This window comes from Cucurbita maxima, unplaced genomic scaffold, assembly GCF_002738345.1.
Source record: "Cucurbita maxima cultivar Rimu unplaced genomic scaffold, Cmax_1.0 Cma_Scf00021, whole genome shotgun sequence".
Taxonomy (NCBI): Eukaryota; Viridiplantae; Streptophyta; class Magnoliopsida; order Cucurbitales; family Cucurbitaceae; genus Cucurbita; species Cucurbita maxima.
Genome location: NW_019272037.1, coordinates 844154 through 858466, shown reverse-complemented (window position 1 = coordinate 858466; position 14313 = coordinate 844154). Strand labels below are relative to the sequence as shown.

The 14313-nt window shown below is 39.4% G+C and overlaps 2 protein-coding genes across 3 annotated transcripts; one reads left to right on the top strand and one right to left on the bottom strand.

Annotated features, from left to right (window-relative positions):
• Positions 1–820: 820 nt before the first annotated feature.
• LOC111495285 (small RNA 2'-O-methyltransferase-like) lies at positions 821–9882 on the top strand. Of its 2 annotated transcripts, none has more exons than XM_023145254.1 (12): positions 821–1053; positions 1850–2017; positions 2422–2491; positions 2581–2851; positions 4580–4666; positions 4971–5428; positions 5514–5759; positions 5964–6910; positions 7814–7965; positions 8051–8167; positions 9078–9215; positions 9327–9882. In XM_023145254.1, exons 4-12 carry the CDS (start codon positions 2591–2593, stop codon positions 9768–9770), a joined length of 2850 nt encoding a protein of 949 aa, XP_023001022.1. In that variant the 5' UTR covers positions 821–1053; positions 1850–2017; positions 2422–2491; positions 2581–2590; the 3' UTR covers positions 9771–9882. The 2 variants fall into 2 exon arrangements, with proteins under 2 accessions (XP_023001022.1, XP_023001023.1); XM_023145255.1 differs by having other exon boundaries at positions 1840–2017.
• Positions 9883–10115: 233 nt separating this feature from the next.
• LOC111495286 lies at positions 10116–13981 on the bottom strand. The gene is made up of 5 exons (XM_023145256.1): positions 13603–13981; positions 12248–12460; positions 12001–12149; positions 11864–11932; positions 10116–11775 (listed from the first exon to the last, which is right to left on the bottom strand). The coding sequence occupies exons 1-5, from the start codon at positions 13816–13818 to the stop codon at positions 10398–10400; spliced, it is 2025 nt and encodes a 674-aa protein (XP_023001024.1). The 5' UTR covers positions 13819–13981; the 3' UTR covers positions 10116–10397.
• Positions 13982–14313: the final 332 nt, after the last annotated feature.

Here is a 14313-nt window from a genome sequence, read left to right as displayed (position 1 = left end):
GTTAGGTGTCATAAGTCAAATAAGTAAAAAATACTTCATTAAAAAAGTTAAGAGTTAGAACATAGGAAACTTAGGAAGTTATTATGATTTAAATTTGATAAAAATCAAATAAAATTCATTTATTTTAAAATAACTAAATTAAAAATGAGACCTAACATGTATTTATGTTATTTTAATATAATTAAGTTGAAAATTAATATCATATCAACAATTTCGATCCTTGTAATTTCAACAAAGTCAGAGAAATTCTATTTTCCTATATGATTTCAAATAAAATATCAAATAGTTATTGAACCCATTAGTTTAAAAAATAAAAATTAAATTTGGAAAACATTGAAAAACAAAAACATTATGAAACATCTTTAGTGATTTGTTTTATTCAATTATCAAATCGTTTTGTTTCTTTAGATTTGGTAGTTTTGATCGTTGTGTCATTTATGCACATTTTTAGATCGGCTATTTAAATACTTATCCAATAAATTTAATTTAATTTTTTTTTTTTTGCACAATTTATTATTTACAAGGATGGAATATAATTATCATTTATTAATTTAATCAACACGGCAAGATCACGTCCCTCATTACGAGCTTGTACACATGCTTCTAGAGCTACTCGATTAGCTAGGGCACCTGGTGCATTTTCCTAAGGGTGCCCCAAAGTTCCTCCACCGAATTGTAGTACAGAATCATCTCCAAAAATTTCGGTTAGAGCAGGTATATGCCAAACATAAATACCACTGGAAGCCACGGGTAGAACAGATACTATATTTATATTGGAGGAAAAAAAAATTGTAGGAAGTCCAAGGGCATGTAATTCCCATAGCTGCAAACACACATCAACACACATGACAGAGAATTCTTCCAAATATACATGACTTTAAATCAATTCGTTCCTTACTCACAAAGCTTCACGCCTCCACAAACAGACCTCTTCCATCCATATACACGTACCGCCTGAGCAGCCCGTTGTGGCTCTTTGTTTTGGCTTCTGATCATCTGGGTATCTCTGGCTTTTGCTTGTTCTTCTTCCATTCCTCCTTTCCCTCAGACCCAGTGAGTTTTTTCTTCTCTGCTGCTCTCTTTTTAGGCGTTTTGCTTCTGATTTCTACTGGGTTTTGGTGTATTACGTTGTTATTCGCCTTCTCTTTTTGCTCTTTCGGGATTGTTTGAAAACCCATTTAATTGCATTTTTCTTTTGCTGTTCATATTGCTGATTCTTGTTTCTAGTTTTCATGATCAAAGTTCAGAAACGACATTTCAAAATGGTGGAAATGGTGTTTTCTTGTTTTGCATTTTGGGAACAAACCTGCTCTTCTTAAAAAATTCAAACATTTCTTCATTATTGCCAGTAAATATCAACGTATAAGCAAATAATGATAATGTTACCTCCCTTTTCAGTTTTGACATACAACGTATGTTCATTTTCAGTAACGTATGTTCATTTTCAGTAACGTATGTTCATACGGGCATTTAGTGAATCCCATCTTTAGCCATTTTTGCTGCTGCAAGATCGCTCTGATACCAGTTGTTGGTGACAACAGAAAACTGAATTGAGATTGAGAGGAGGAGTGATTTGAATGATGGGGAGGGAGGTCGTTTTATAGGGGATTCCAGAATTGGTTGAGATTTTGTAGGTGATTCCGCGGTGGTTGAGAGATTTTTGTAGATGAATTTGAATTTGAAACCAATTCAAATTCTATTCTATTATTAGCTAGTATTAGTTTCAACATTTTTGTTTCTGAGTTAATTGCAGAGAAGAGGAAATGAAGAACTACGAAAACCCATTAAAGTTCTTGCAGTGGTTTGCTTTCTTGGTGTTACTGTAATAACAAATTGCAGTTTGCTGCAGTTGATTGTCGCCTCCATCTTCTCAAGGATAAGAACTTTAGGGCTTACCAGGGTGCTCTCCGGCGAGCATCTCTTGCTGCATGTCAATGCCCTTGTCCCTGCCGTCGTTGAGCGGCTGGTCGATGCCAAGCAGCTTGTCAGAGAAGCCGCCAGGAGGCTCTTGCTCGAGGTACTTGATTAGCCTTTTCTACTGCAGATTAAATGGTTTCAGCACAATTGTGGCTGTTTATGTGCAAATGAATCCGAATCTTTGCTCGGAGAGGGCTGAATTTAATTGAAATCTTATCAATTGGATTCGATTTTGTTTGAGATTTTCTTCCCTTTACAACTATTTCGATATTTTAGTGCATATGTGTATTATAATGATGTTTAATTGGGTTGTCATAGTGATTTGCTAGAACGGTTATAATACTGTATTTGTTTGTAGGGTATCCGACTCGACCAGGCTTGTTGATGCTTTAGAACCAAACAAAGTAGAAATTATGTTGGCTACAAATCCATTAACCAATGCCGTTTCCGATTACTTCTGATTGGAGGTTATGAATAACCTGTGTTAATCTATCTTTCTTGCAGTGTTTTCACGTTTTAACCGATGATTGTTTCTTGTTCCACATTTCATCTGTGGTGAAGAAGAAAGAAGGAAGTACGATAACCTGTTTAAATTCTTGTGAAATGGACATAGTCACTTCACCTGACTGTTTATTATAAATTTACTTATATAATGATGGGCAGTTTGTCACTGATGGAAACTGGAGGAGCCTCGAGGAAACCAATGCTTACACCTAAAGCTGTTATTCACCAAAAGTATGGAAGCAAGGCTTGTTACAAAATAGAGGAAGTACACGAGCCACCTCCAAATGGGTGCCCCGGATTGGCCATTGCTCAGAAGGGGGCTTGTAGTTTTCGCTGCAATTTGGAGCTTCCAGACATTTCGGTTGTGTCAGGGACGTTTAAAAGAAAGAGAGATGCTGAACAATCTGCTGCAGAAATCGCCATTGAAAAGGTCTGGTTATTTACGTTTCCACAATTTTCAGTGGTGGATAATGGTCTATCATTTGTGTGTTCGTCCATTTTTATTAATAAAGTAGGGGAAAAATGGTTTTGTCTGGCCTGGTACTCATTTTAGGAGACATGAAATGAAAAATCTCATTATCTCTGTCTTGATGTGTAGGCATTTGTGTTCTTGCTTACATTGAATTATACATTGCGTGTGAACTCATCAAGATATCTATATTCTTATCAGTGTTGTTAAGGTGAGTCGTGCTTGCCTACGGTGAGAGGTGTAGGGCCTCAAGCACCGTGAAGGTATCCATGGGAAGTGTGCCATGGTGCATCATTTAGCGTCATCTAGTGCCATTGCCTTTAAGCAAGGCGAGCACCTTATTAACATGAATTCTTATTCATATTCACAATATGGATCAACCACGTTCCTTTCCCCCAAATTAATTGAATATTTTCATGTTTGAACCAATTTTCTCCATATGAGCACTATGTTTCGATAGAAAGAAGGATGAGCATCATGTTTAGCATGACTTGGCTTCTTACTTAAGCTTTATCTAATAAACAAAAGAACGTATGGTTGAAGGATTAGCTTTTATGTTAGGAGATGTTTGTGTAATTCATGAGTTAGTATCTAAGATGAGAATGGATAATATCTATTACTTAGCTTGAGGGGGAGTGTCGAAGGATATCTTGAGGGGGAGTGTTGAAGGATGTAATTCTCTGAAATAAGAAAAACAACCGTCTAATTTAGACTTGCAACATGGTATTAGAGAATAGCGACTCGTAAAGTCGCTATGAAAAGCTGCTACGAAAAACCTACTATTGCAAATTATGAGTCCACCTCTGCTCGTAAAGTTACCAACTGAACCATACACTACAAGAGGATTAAGCATGAGAGAGGCGAGCAACTGAGAGGCGAGCAACGCTTGTAGAAGTGCTCCAACAGGAGTGAGCACGAGAGAGGCGAGCAACGCCCATGGGAAGTCCTCCAATAGAAGTGAGCACGAGAGTGGCAAGCAATGCCCGTGGAAGTACTTTAAGAGAAGTGAGCACGAGAGTGGCAAACAACTCCTGTGGAAGTGCTTCAAGAGAAGTGAGCATGAGAGAGGTGAGCAACGCCCGTGAAAATGCTTCAAGAGAAGTGAGCACGAGAGAGACAAACAACACTTGTGAAAGTGCTCCAAGGGGATAATATGCATGAGTTATGTGCTCTCACGGCTTCAATTGAGGGATGTGCATGAGTTATTTCATGAGCTAGTATACAAGTTGAGAATGAATGATATCTATTACTCAACTTGAGAATGAATGATATCTATTACTCAACTTGAGAAGGATTAACCTTAAGTTAAGAAATATTTGTGTAATTCATGAGTTAGTATCTAAGTTGAGAATGAATGATATCTATAGAGAAGGATTAGCCTTAAGTTAGGAAATATTTGTATAATTCATGAGTTAGTATCCAAGTTGAGAATGAATGATATCTATTACTTAGCTTGGGAGTATCAAAGAATATTTGTGTGCTCCCGTATTAAAGGGAAGTAGTTGTCAATTTATCTTGTTAGATTTACTGACTCGCAACAGGTATAAATACTTCAGTTCATTGTATCGTGATTAACATTGTACAGGTCTATCTATCAACTTTTGTACTTAGTGTTACATTTTATGTGAAGATTGTACACTTTCATTCCATCAAGGTTTCTTGATGTATTGTTTATTCTTTTGCTTACAGCTGGGCATCCATACAACAAATGATCCAACTGCAGAAGAATCCTGGGATGAATTAGTTGCTCGGATCAACTATTTATTTTCCAATGAGGTTAGTAATTTGCACAATTACGTACGGGTTAGAGAGGTTCTTCTGTAGCTAGTCATTAAGAATTTTTTTACACACACAAAAATGGATCACTTACTAGATCACTTAATTTTCCTTCAAGCCAGGTGTATCGGTGTGTATTATAGTCTTAGTTTGTCTCTCCATCTTGGTTTAAATTTACGCATATGCATATTGTGCCGGTTTCATTTTGAAAAAAAAAAAAACGATATTTAAAGTGATTCCTCATACCATCTCTTCAAAATATTCTTCTGTTGATCTTTGTCTGTCTACTCTCCAATTGTTACAGTTCCTTTCAGCTCTTCACCCACTGAGTGGCCACTTTAGAGATGCCATGCTGAGAGAAGGAGACCTTTATTGTTTAGTTCCTATCTCCGTTATTTTCGCTTACGATGCAAGGATGTGTAATTTGTCTAAATGGATTGATCCTTGGGTGGAGTCAAATCCATACTTGGCTATCCCATGTATCTTGAGGGCAGCTGCAAAATTATCTGAATCTCTTTATATTCCTAAAGGACGACTTTCAATTCAAAGGAAAAATCCGTACCCTTCCGAAGTTATGACGTCAACAGTTACCGAGTCCTCTCTTTCCTCTGAAAGATCTTTGATTGAAGTCGTACGCATTCCACATTTGCTTGACAAGCCTGTAGAAAGTATAATCCTCGACCTTTCTCCAACTCGGTATTACCTGGATCTTATTGCCAAGGAACTTGGCTTATGCGACGCAGCCAAGGTTTTCATCTCAAGGTTGGTGGTATTAGGTGCCCGGTTTCTTCTTCATATAAATGTCTCTATGAAAATAATTCATTATCTTTCTTTTTCGTTTCATTAGGCCTGTTGGTAGAGCTTCCTCCGAAACAAGGTTGTACTTTGCGGCGTCTGTAACGTTTCTATCTGATCTAGCGTCCGATATTTTAGAGTTCAAAGAAGCTCTTCACTTTGAAGAACCGTTGAATGCTAGAGCAACTTATTTATCTGGTCAAGATATATATGGGGATGCAATTTTAGCAAACATTGGGTACACATGGAAGAGTAAAGAACTTTTTCATGAGAACATTGGCTTGCAATCATATTACAGGTCTCCTCTGGTTTCTGTTTTTATTTTCGATCGAATCATCTAATAAATCTCTTTTTTTGTTGCGTTTTCTCTCGCTTGCACTCGCCCACACGCGCACACACATGTTCAACACAGACACCTCAAACTGTGGATAAATGTTTTTTTTACAGTTGCTGAGAAAAATATGCTTGTTGGCACATAGTATAACAAGATATTCATCTACAGGATGCTTATTAATAAGACACCGAGTGGTATTTATAAGTTGTCCAGAGAAGCAATGCTTACAGTACAGTTGCCTTCAACATTCACCACAAAAGCAAACTGGAGGGGCGCCTTCCCAAGGGACGTCCTTTGTACGTTCTGTCGTCAGCAAAGATTATCTGATCCTATCATTTCTGCTGTAAGTGTTATAGCATCTTCCAAGTCATCTGATAAACAGAACTTACAGATAGTAGATTCAGCGGCAGTTGAGCAAGATCGTGCAAATAGAGGCACAATTGTTGGAAATGAAGGACAACGTTTAGAATCCGAAGATACCTTCAGATGTGAAGTTAGAATTTATTCCAAAAGTCAGGAACTGATTTTGAAATGCTCGCCGATGGACACGTTCAAGAAGCAGTTCGATTCAATCCAGAATGTTTCTTTGAGAGTTCTTTTGTGGCTCGATGCATATTTCAAGGATTTACATGTTTCTTTGGAGAGGTTGACCTCTTATGCTCATGCACTTGCCATTCGATTTAATCCTGAAAGATTCTTCGAAGAACTAGCTTCCTGCAGATCTGTGCATTCTGGTTTGAACAGTAAAGTTGAAGGAGAAATATCACATAAATCAAATGGCGTGAAATTGCCGTGTAACTATGTGGGCTGTGGAGACAGTTTTCCAAACATTCGAGGTTCAGATTCGGGTATTAGTCCATCTAATGGATCATTAGTATGCATCAGTTATAATGTAGCCCTCAAGGCCGATGGCGTGGAAGTTATGGAAACTATTGAGAATAATGATGAGTTCGAGTTCGAGGTAGGCTTTGGAGGTGTTATTCCATGTCTTGAAGCAATTGTTCAGCAGATGTCTGTTGGTCAGTCTGCTTGTTTTTCTGCAGAATTGCCCCCTAGAGAGTTTATTTTAGCTTCAACTCTCGACTCCGCAAGGATACTTCACTTGTTAGATTCAAGTTAGTTCCCTTTTCCTTGGTTTTCAAACTCAGTGTTTAATGATTTTAAGACCTTAGAATTTTTTATGCATTAAAATGTTATAATTTGAGAATGAACATGTTGATAAATGGCTTACTGTCTTGAAGAACTGAGAAGAAAATCTTTTTGTCTTGACTGATTGTTTTGTAGTTTAAACTTTTATAATCGAGACGTTTATGATACATCTTATGGCACAAGTATTTTGAATCTAATGTCGCTTTGAGATCCCACATTGGTTGGAGTGGAGAACGAAACATTCCTTATGAGGGTGTGGAAACCTCTCCCTAGCAGACGCGTTTTAAAACCGTGAGGTTGATGTCGATACGTAATGGGCCAAAGTGGATAATATCTGTTATTGGTGGGTTTAGGCTATTACAAACGGTATTAAAACCAGTCACCATGCAGTGTGCCAGCGAGAACGCTAGGCCCCCAAGGGGGGTGGATTGTGAGATCCCATATTGGTTGGAGAGAGGAACGAAACATTCCTTATGATGGTGTGGAAACCTCTCCCTAGCAGATGCGTTTTAAAACCATGAGGCTGACGACGATACCTAATGAGCCAAAGCGGACAATATCTATTAGTGGTGGACTTAGACTATTACAAATGGTATCAAAGTTAGTCACTGAGCGGTGTGCCAATGAGGACGCTAGGCCCTCAAGGAGGTGGATTGTGAGATCCCACATCGGTTGGAGAGGGGAAAGAAACATTCATTGAGGGTGTGGAAACCTCTCCCTAGCAGATGCGTTTTAAAACTGTGAGGTTGACGGCAATACGTAATGGACCAAAACGAACAATATTTATTAGCGGTGGGTTTAGGCGGTTACAATCTCATATATATGATATGAGGTAGGCTTAAATATTCTGTTTTTTTATTACCTTGCAGAAGAATGCTGCTTGGACTACTCTTGTACTTTGTTGCGTGTTACCCAACCTCTGGAAGACAGGATGGAGCAAGCTTTTTTCAGTCCTCCACTATCAAAGCAACGGGTGGAATTTGCTGTGAAATATATCAAAGAATCACATGCTTCTACATTGGTATATACAAACTTCTCACTTTCTGATTTAGTATATAGATGAAAATGTCTTTTGATCTCATCTCATCTCATCTCATTCATCTCAGGTCGACTTTGGATGTGGCTCGGGGAGTCTGTTGGATTCTTTACTAAATTACCAGACATCTTTAGAGAAAGTTGTTGGTGTCGATATCTCACAAAAAAGTCTTAGCCGTGCGGCGAAGGTCAGGATTTTTAATGGTTGCATTGTTCTTCACTTGACTTTGTTTTACTTTTCTGGAGAATCTTATATCGTCGTGTGTATATGTGTGTATATGTGTGTGTCTCTCTAGAGTGTGACAGCTCAAGCTCAAGCCCAAGCCCAAGCCCACTGCTAACAGATATGGTTCTCTTTGGGCTTCCCTTTTCAAGCTTCTCCTCAAGATTTTTAAAACGTGTCTGCTAGGGAGAGGTTTCCACGCCCTTATAAAAAATGTTTAGTTCGTTCTCCTCCCCAACTGATGAGGGATCTTACAATTCACCCCCCTTCAGGACCCATCGCTTGCTGGCCTTTGGTCCCTTGGGATCCCCCAATCCACCCCCTTCGAGCCCCAGCGTCCTTGCTGGCACACCACCTCGTGTCCATGCCCCTTCGAGGCTCAGCCTCCTCACTGACACGTCGCCCGGTGACTGACTTTGATCTCATTTATAACAGCCCAAGCCCACCGCTAACAGATATTGTCCTCTATGGGATTTCCCTTTCGGGTTTCTCTTTAAGGTTTTTAAAACGCATCTGCTAGAGAGAGGTTTCCACACCCTTATAAAGAATGCTCTATTCTTCTCCTCAACCGATGTGAGATCTCACATAGAGAGAGCATTGAAATGTGCAAGAAGATTTCTACATAGTGTAGCATTTTTACAAGTTTTCTACGTTTCCCAACCTTTTGGCTAAGATCACGTGTAGTATTTGTTCGTATCAGCTTTATTACAAGTTTTCTACCTTTCCCGACCTTTTGGCTAAGATCACGTGTAGTATCTGTTCGTATCAGCTCTATTACAAGTTTTGTTATCATTGTTGTTTGTGTAGTATCTGTTCGTATCAGCTCTATTACAAGTTTTGTTATCATTAGTATATGCTATTTATTTGCTTTGCAGATACTTCATTCAAAACTGAGTACAGAACCAAATAGTCAGCTACCTCGTACTGCCATCAAATCTGCAGTTCTTTACTATGGATCCATTACAGATTTTGATCCACAATTGTGTGATTTTGACATCGCCACTTGCTTAGAGGTACTCTCCAATCATCACACTTTCATATGCTAAGTTGGCGCTGACTCGCTCGCTCGCTCTAAAATAAGCCAATGTGGGACTCGGATTGCTAAAACTATTGGTATACTGCAGGTAATTGAGCATATGGAAGAAGATCAAGCATATCGGTTCGGCAATTTGGTGCTGAGTTCATTCTGCCCCAAACTTCTTGTCGTTTCAACTCCGAACTACGAGTACAATGTGATACTCCAAGGTTCAAATCTTTCAAGCCAAGAAGGGGGGGATCCAGACGACAAAACCCAGTTACAACCTTGCAAATTTCGCAATCACGATCACAAGTTCGAGTGGACTCGAGAACAGTTCAATCACTGGGCGAGAGATTTGGCCACACGACACAACTACTCTGTAGAATTCAGTGGCGTTGGCGGATCAGGTCACCTGGAGCCTGGTTATGCTTCCCAAATTGCTATCTTCAGAAGAAAATCCGAAACTCGACATGAATATCCAACGAACGATGCAGCAGAATCAGCTCATGAGTACCAGGTTGTATGGGAGTGGAATAGCAGCAGTAAATGAAGAACTACTCGATGAAACTTTGAATAGATTGCTGAGTTTTTATCGCTTGAAGCATTTTGAATTTTGATTATCTTTCCAAATCACAGGTGGTAGTTATACACATCATATACTTCCTCGTTGGTAGTGTACCACTTAAGGACGGATAGACTGTCCACCGAGTACCGCTACCCACATCTACTAAAAATGCTTGCATTAGCGGTTGAGGTGATGGGAGAAAATCGTAACTACACTCTAGAACATGCATGAAGCGACCGATTTTTTTTTTTTGTGAGCTAATTCAGTAGAAAACCCTATGGTTTAGGGATGATTAAAGAACTTGGAATGTTATGAAATTGACAAATAAAGTATAGGGTATAATTTGTATTGGTATAATAACAAGCATCCTTTACAAACTTCTTTACAATATATGGATATATGTGAGATATGGAAGAACATACAAAAAAAGGAACTGATGAACAAAACAAGTCTGTTTCTTAGCATTCTAGCTTAGCTCTTGATGCACTGTTATCTCTTGGAATATCTGCAATCTGTTTCTCCTTATCAAGTTCACATTCTCTCCACCCTCAGTTGGAGAATCTTTCTTTGGCAGTGGGGACGAGCGTCGGTTATCAGCCGAGTCTAGCGTGACTATTGGTCGAAGCACAAAGGCCGTCGTACTGCTGGATTTCTCGACGAAATGATGTCGACTGAGTCTTTAGCTCCATCTTCAACGTGATTGCTGCTTGGAGGACTGTGGTTCTTCTGGTGAAGTATGTTGGAATTTAGATTTTCATCATTGAACTTCAACTCCTCATTGTCACTGCTGCTCCCCCAATTGTTGAAGCAGTTGACTCGAGCTCGTTCGCTTGAGGATGTTTCTTCTGTATCGTCTTCCTTCTCGTTGTCACTGTCGTCCTCTTCTTCCTCTTCTTCGACCATATCTGCCCAACTCTTCTTCCCACCAACTGCTGATGAATTGTGTTTGTGTTCTTTCTGTATCTTCATCGAGTCGTATGGCATTGCACGTTCTTCGTACTCGACGTCTTCATCACTCACTGCTCTTGAAAGTTCAAATCTTCCAAAGCTTGAACATATCAATCCTCGAGTATTTTCAGTGTTTGTGTGAGGCTCAAATGAAAGTTTTCTACTAGAACTACTGCTGAGCAAACTTCTGAAGCATTCCGTTGTCTTTCGCTGACGACCTCCTGCGTTTATTCCCCATGAACAACTCCTCGGTTGCGTGAACGGAACCTCCAGTTCAACTGCATCAGAAGCTGCAGACCTATACTTCGACATGTAATTCGAGGTCGGCCCGCTTCGTTCAGATTCACAAGAAACATCTACAGCAAAGCCATTGTCAAAACTTTGATCAAACAAAACTTTCCTACTACTCGAACTGGTTCTTTTTCGCTGCCTCATTTCGTTCGGTTGACATCGATTATTGAATTCCCATAAGGAATTCTTCGCTTGAGTGAACGGAACTTCAACGTTTCGCTTCGCTCGAGTCTGGGATGAATACAACGAGCAGCAATTCACACCCTCATCTACTAATCTCAATAAACCATCTTGGTCTTGGTTTCGGTTTCCCTTCATTTTGATGGAAATGCAGGAGCTACTTTTTCCTAGATTTTCACTAAAACAATCTTCACTCCATCGAAATGACTCGTTCTCATGTCGGTTCCAGTGATGATCGTCCCGACTATTTTCATTTACGTACATCTCTTCGTCATCACGAGTCCACCTCGTGGATGCAGTGAGCTGAGGAACACAAGTCCCAGCTGTAACAGTTGTTGTACTATTACCTTCTTCCTGCTCTGATGAATTGAACAACTTCGATTCTTTTTCAGCTAACATATGAGATGCGCGTTCAAACGATTTGGCATACGACTCTTCCATGGCTGTGCCACCAGAAGAAGCTCGTATCGACTGAAGCATCGACTTCGCTTCCGATAGCCGATTCATAAGGATCAGACAGATAGCAAGATTGCATTGTTTGTTATTATCAGTCTCGAGACACAAAGCTTTCCTATAACCACAAAACTTACATTCTTAAGAACATATGATGCCTTGGTTGGCTAAAGAACATGACAATGTCTAATACGAAACCGACTCACCGGTAATACTCTTCAGCGACGTCGACGTTGTCCTGCTGCAAGAAAGCCCAAGCCAAGTTTCCAAGAACTCTGAGTCGGAAAAGAGTCCGTGGTAAGACCGATATCGTATCGATTAAGAAAACAAATTCAATAGCTACCTTGATTTCTCTTGTTCAACAGTAATTTGCACTTTCTTCCCTTGAGATCTCGCAGCCTTCGTCTTCTTCCCTCCGAAAACCGTGCCATCTTCGATCTGTTTCAGTTTGCATCGAAGCATATTGATCTCTTCTTCGATTCTTCCAGATCGCTGCAAGAAATGACAACTTCAAAGATCTGTTAGCATTGCTTCTTGAACAATGATTTCAACAAATTTCATTCATCAAAACAACAAAAGATCTTACTGACCTTGTATAACTCAATCAAGACATTGTCAATGGACTCCTGAGAATCATAAGAGCAGAGATGGCGAAACGATCGTATCGCTTCGATCGCTTCATCGGAGCGGTCCAGCTGCTTCATTACTACAGCCATGTCTTTTAGAGCACTGTCCACACGATCCCCAGCATTTATTGCAGCCCAAAACAAAGACACAGCCCTACTCGGATCTTTGTCTATCAACTTCAGAAGAAGAAGTGGTAGAGATTTAGGTTTTCATCACTTCAAAATCACTGAAAATCAGTACTCAGAATTCATTCTAATCACTAATCATTTAGAAACTTATTGGTTCTTAATCAGTTGAATGAATCGCTATTGGAAATCACACGACTCTCCACAATAGTATGATATTGTCTATTTTGAACATAAACTCTAGTGGCTTTGCTTTGAACTTCCCCAAAAGATCTCATACTAGTGAAGAAGTATTCCTTACTTGTAAACTCATGATGATTCCCTAAATTAGTCAATGTAGGACTCGCTCCCAATAATCCTCCCTCGAACAAAGTTATTATAGAGTCTCCCCTGAGGTTTATGGAGCTCTTGAACAGCCTCCCTTAATTGAGGCTCGACTCCTTCTCTCTATAGAGCCTCCCATGAGGCCTATGGAGCCCTCGAACAACCTCCCTTTAATCGAGGTTCGACTCCTCTCTATAGAGCCTCCTCTAAGGTCTATATGGAAACCCTAGAACAATTTCCCCTTAATCGTGGCTCGACTCCTTCTCTCTATAGAGCCTCCCCTGAGGTCTATGGAGCCCTCAAACAGTCTCCTCTTAATCGAGGCACGACTCCTTCTCTCTATAGAGCCTCCCCTAATGCCTATAGAGCCCTCGAACAGGCTCCCCTTAATCGAGGCTCGACTACTTCTCTAAACTCCTTAAACAAAGTATACCTTTTGCTCAACACTTGAGTCACTTTTGACTACTCCTTCAAGGCTCACAACTTCTTTGTTCGACATTTGAGTATTCTATTGACATAACTAAATTAAGAGCATGACTCTAATACCAGGTAAGAAATCACACCTCTCCACAATGGTATGAAAATTAGCCAACCTGAGACTCCCTCCCAACGATCCTCAGCCTCCCCATGATCCACCTTCATAAACTAACAACTAGTTTACAATTCATTTCTGATTAATTCTGTCTTAAAAACCCAACATTAATTGGGTACATCACCACAAAGAAGATACACAAGAACATCATGAAGCAAGCAAGAAAGAAATGGATCATAAAACAGAACCAACAATCTTCAATTCAAGAACCAGAACAGAATTCAGTAACCAATAAGAAAAAGAAGAACTCGAACCATAAATTCAAAGCTTCACGAACCTGAACTTGTTTGGCCTTAACATAAGGAGAGTCCCCGGCAGGAATTTTGTGAATGACATGAAAAAGATCAGATTTGTTCGCGGAATTCGGAGACGATCTTTTTCTATCTAAGAACGGCGCCGTTTTCGGTGATCGGAACGGCCTCGATCTCCACGACGGAGGAGGGGTTGAGAATCCCCTGCCGGGGAAGTTGTTCTTGCCATTGTTCATCCACATGGGTGTAAAACCCCTCACAATCTCGAGCGAATTTTCCTGAGGAAAATAGCCAAGAAAAACAAATTTTATTTTGAGGATTTTTGTGTATTACTTCTTGGGATCTTGCATGGAATTCTTCTGGTTCGAATATGCACAGAGAGAAGTGATTTGAAACGGCGAGAAAGAAAACCGATGATGGTTCTGAAGAGCCATAAAAAGTAGCCGTTTTATATAATTACTAGCCGTTGAGAATTTCGATTACCGCACACGTGCGTTTCCTACGTGTGGGGATTGAAGTGACGTGTTTATCAATGAAGGATCAATTCACCGCCAGTCACAGCATAATTTTTTAAATAAAATACTAAATGATTTTATTTAAAATTAACATTATTTTGATATAAAATATAAAATTTATAGGCATTTTTATTAATTTAATCTTTTAAATATATATATATATTTATTTATTTATTTGTTTGTTTATTTATTTTATTATTATTTTTTTATTCTTTTTTTAAA

Coding starts and splice junctions, on each gene's coding strand:
- LOC111495286 (XM_023145256.1), bottom strand. CDS start 13,818: ATGTGGATGAACAATGGCAAGAACAACTTCCCCGGCAGGGGATTCTCA. Junction 12,461..13,602: donor TTAAGGCCAAACAAGTTCAG/GTTCGTGAAGCT, acceptor CTTCTTCTGAAG/TTGATAGACAAAGATCCGAG. Junction 11,933..12,000: donor GTTGAACAAGAGAAATCAAG/GTAGCTATTGAA, acceptor TTTCCGACTCAG/AGTTCTTGGAAACTTGGCTT.
- LOC111495285 (XM_023145254.1), top strand. CDS start 2,591: ATGGAAACTGGAGGAGCCTCGAGGAAACCAATGCTTACACCTAAAGCT. Junction 4,667..4,970: donor ACTATTTATTTTCCAATGAG/GTTAGTAATTTG, acceptor CAATTGTTACAG/TTCCTTTCAGCTCTTCACCC. Junction 5,760..5,963: donor GGCTTGCAATCATATTACAG/GTCTCCTCTGGT, acceptor ATTCATCTACAG/GATGCTTATTAATAAGACAC.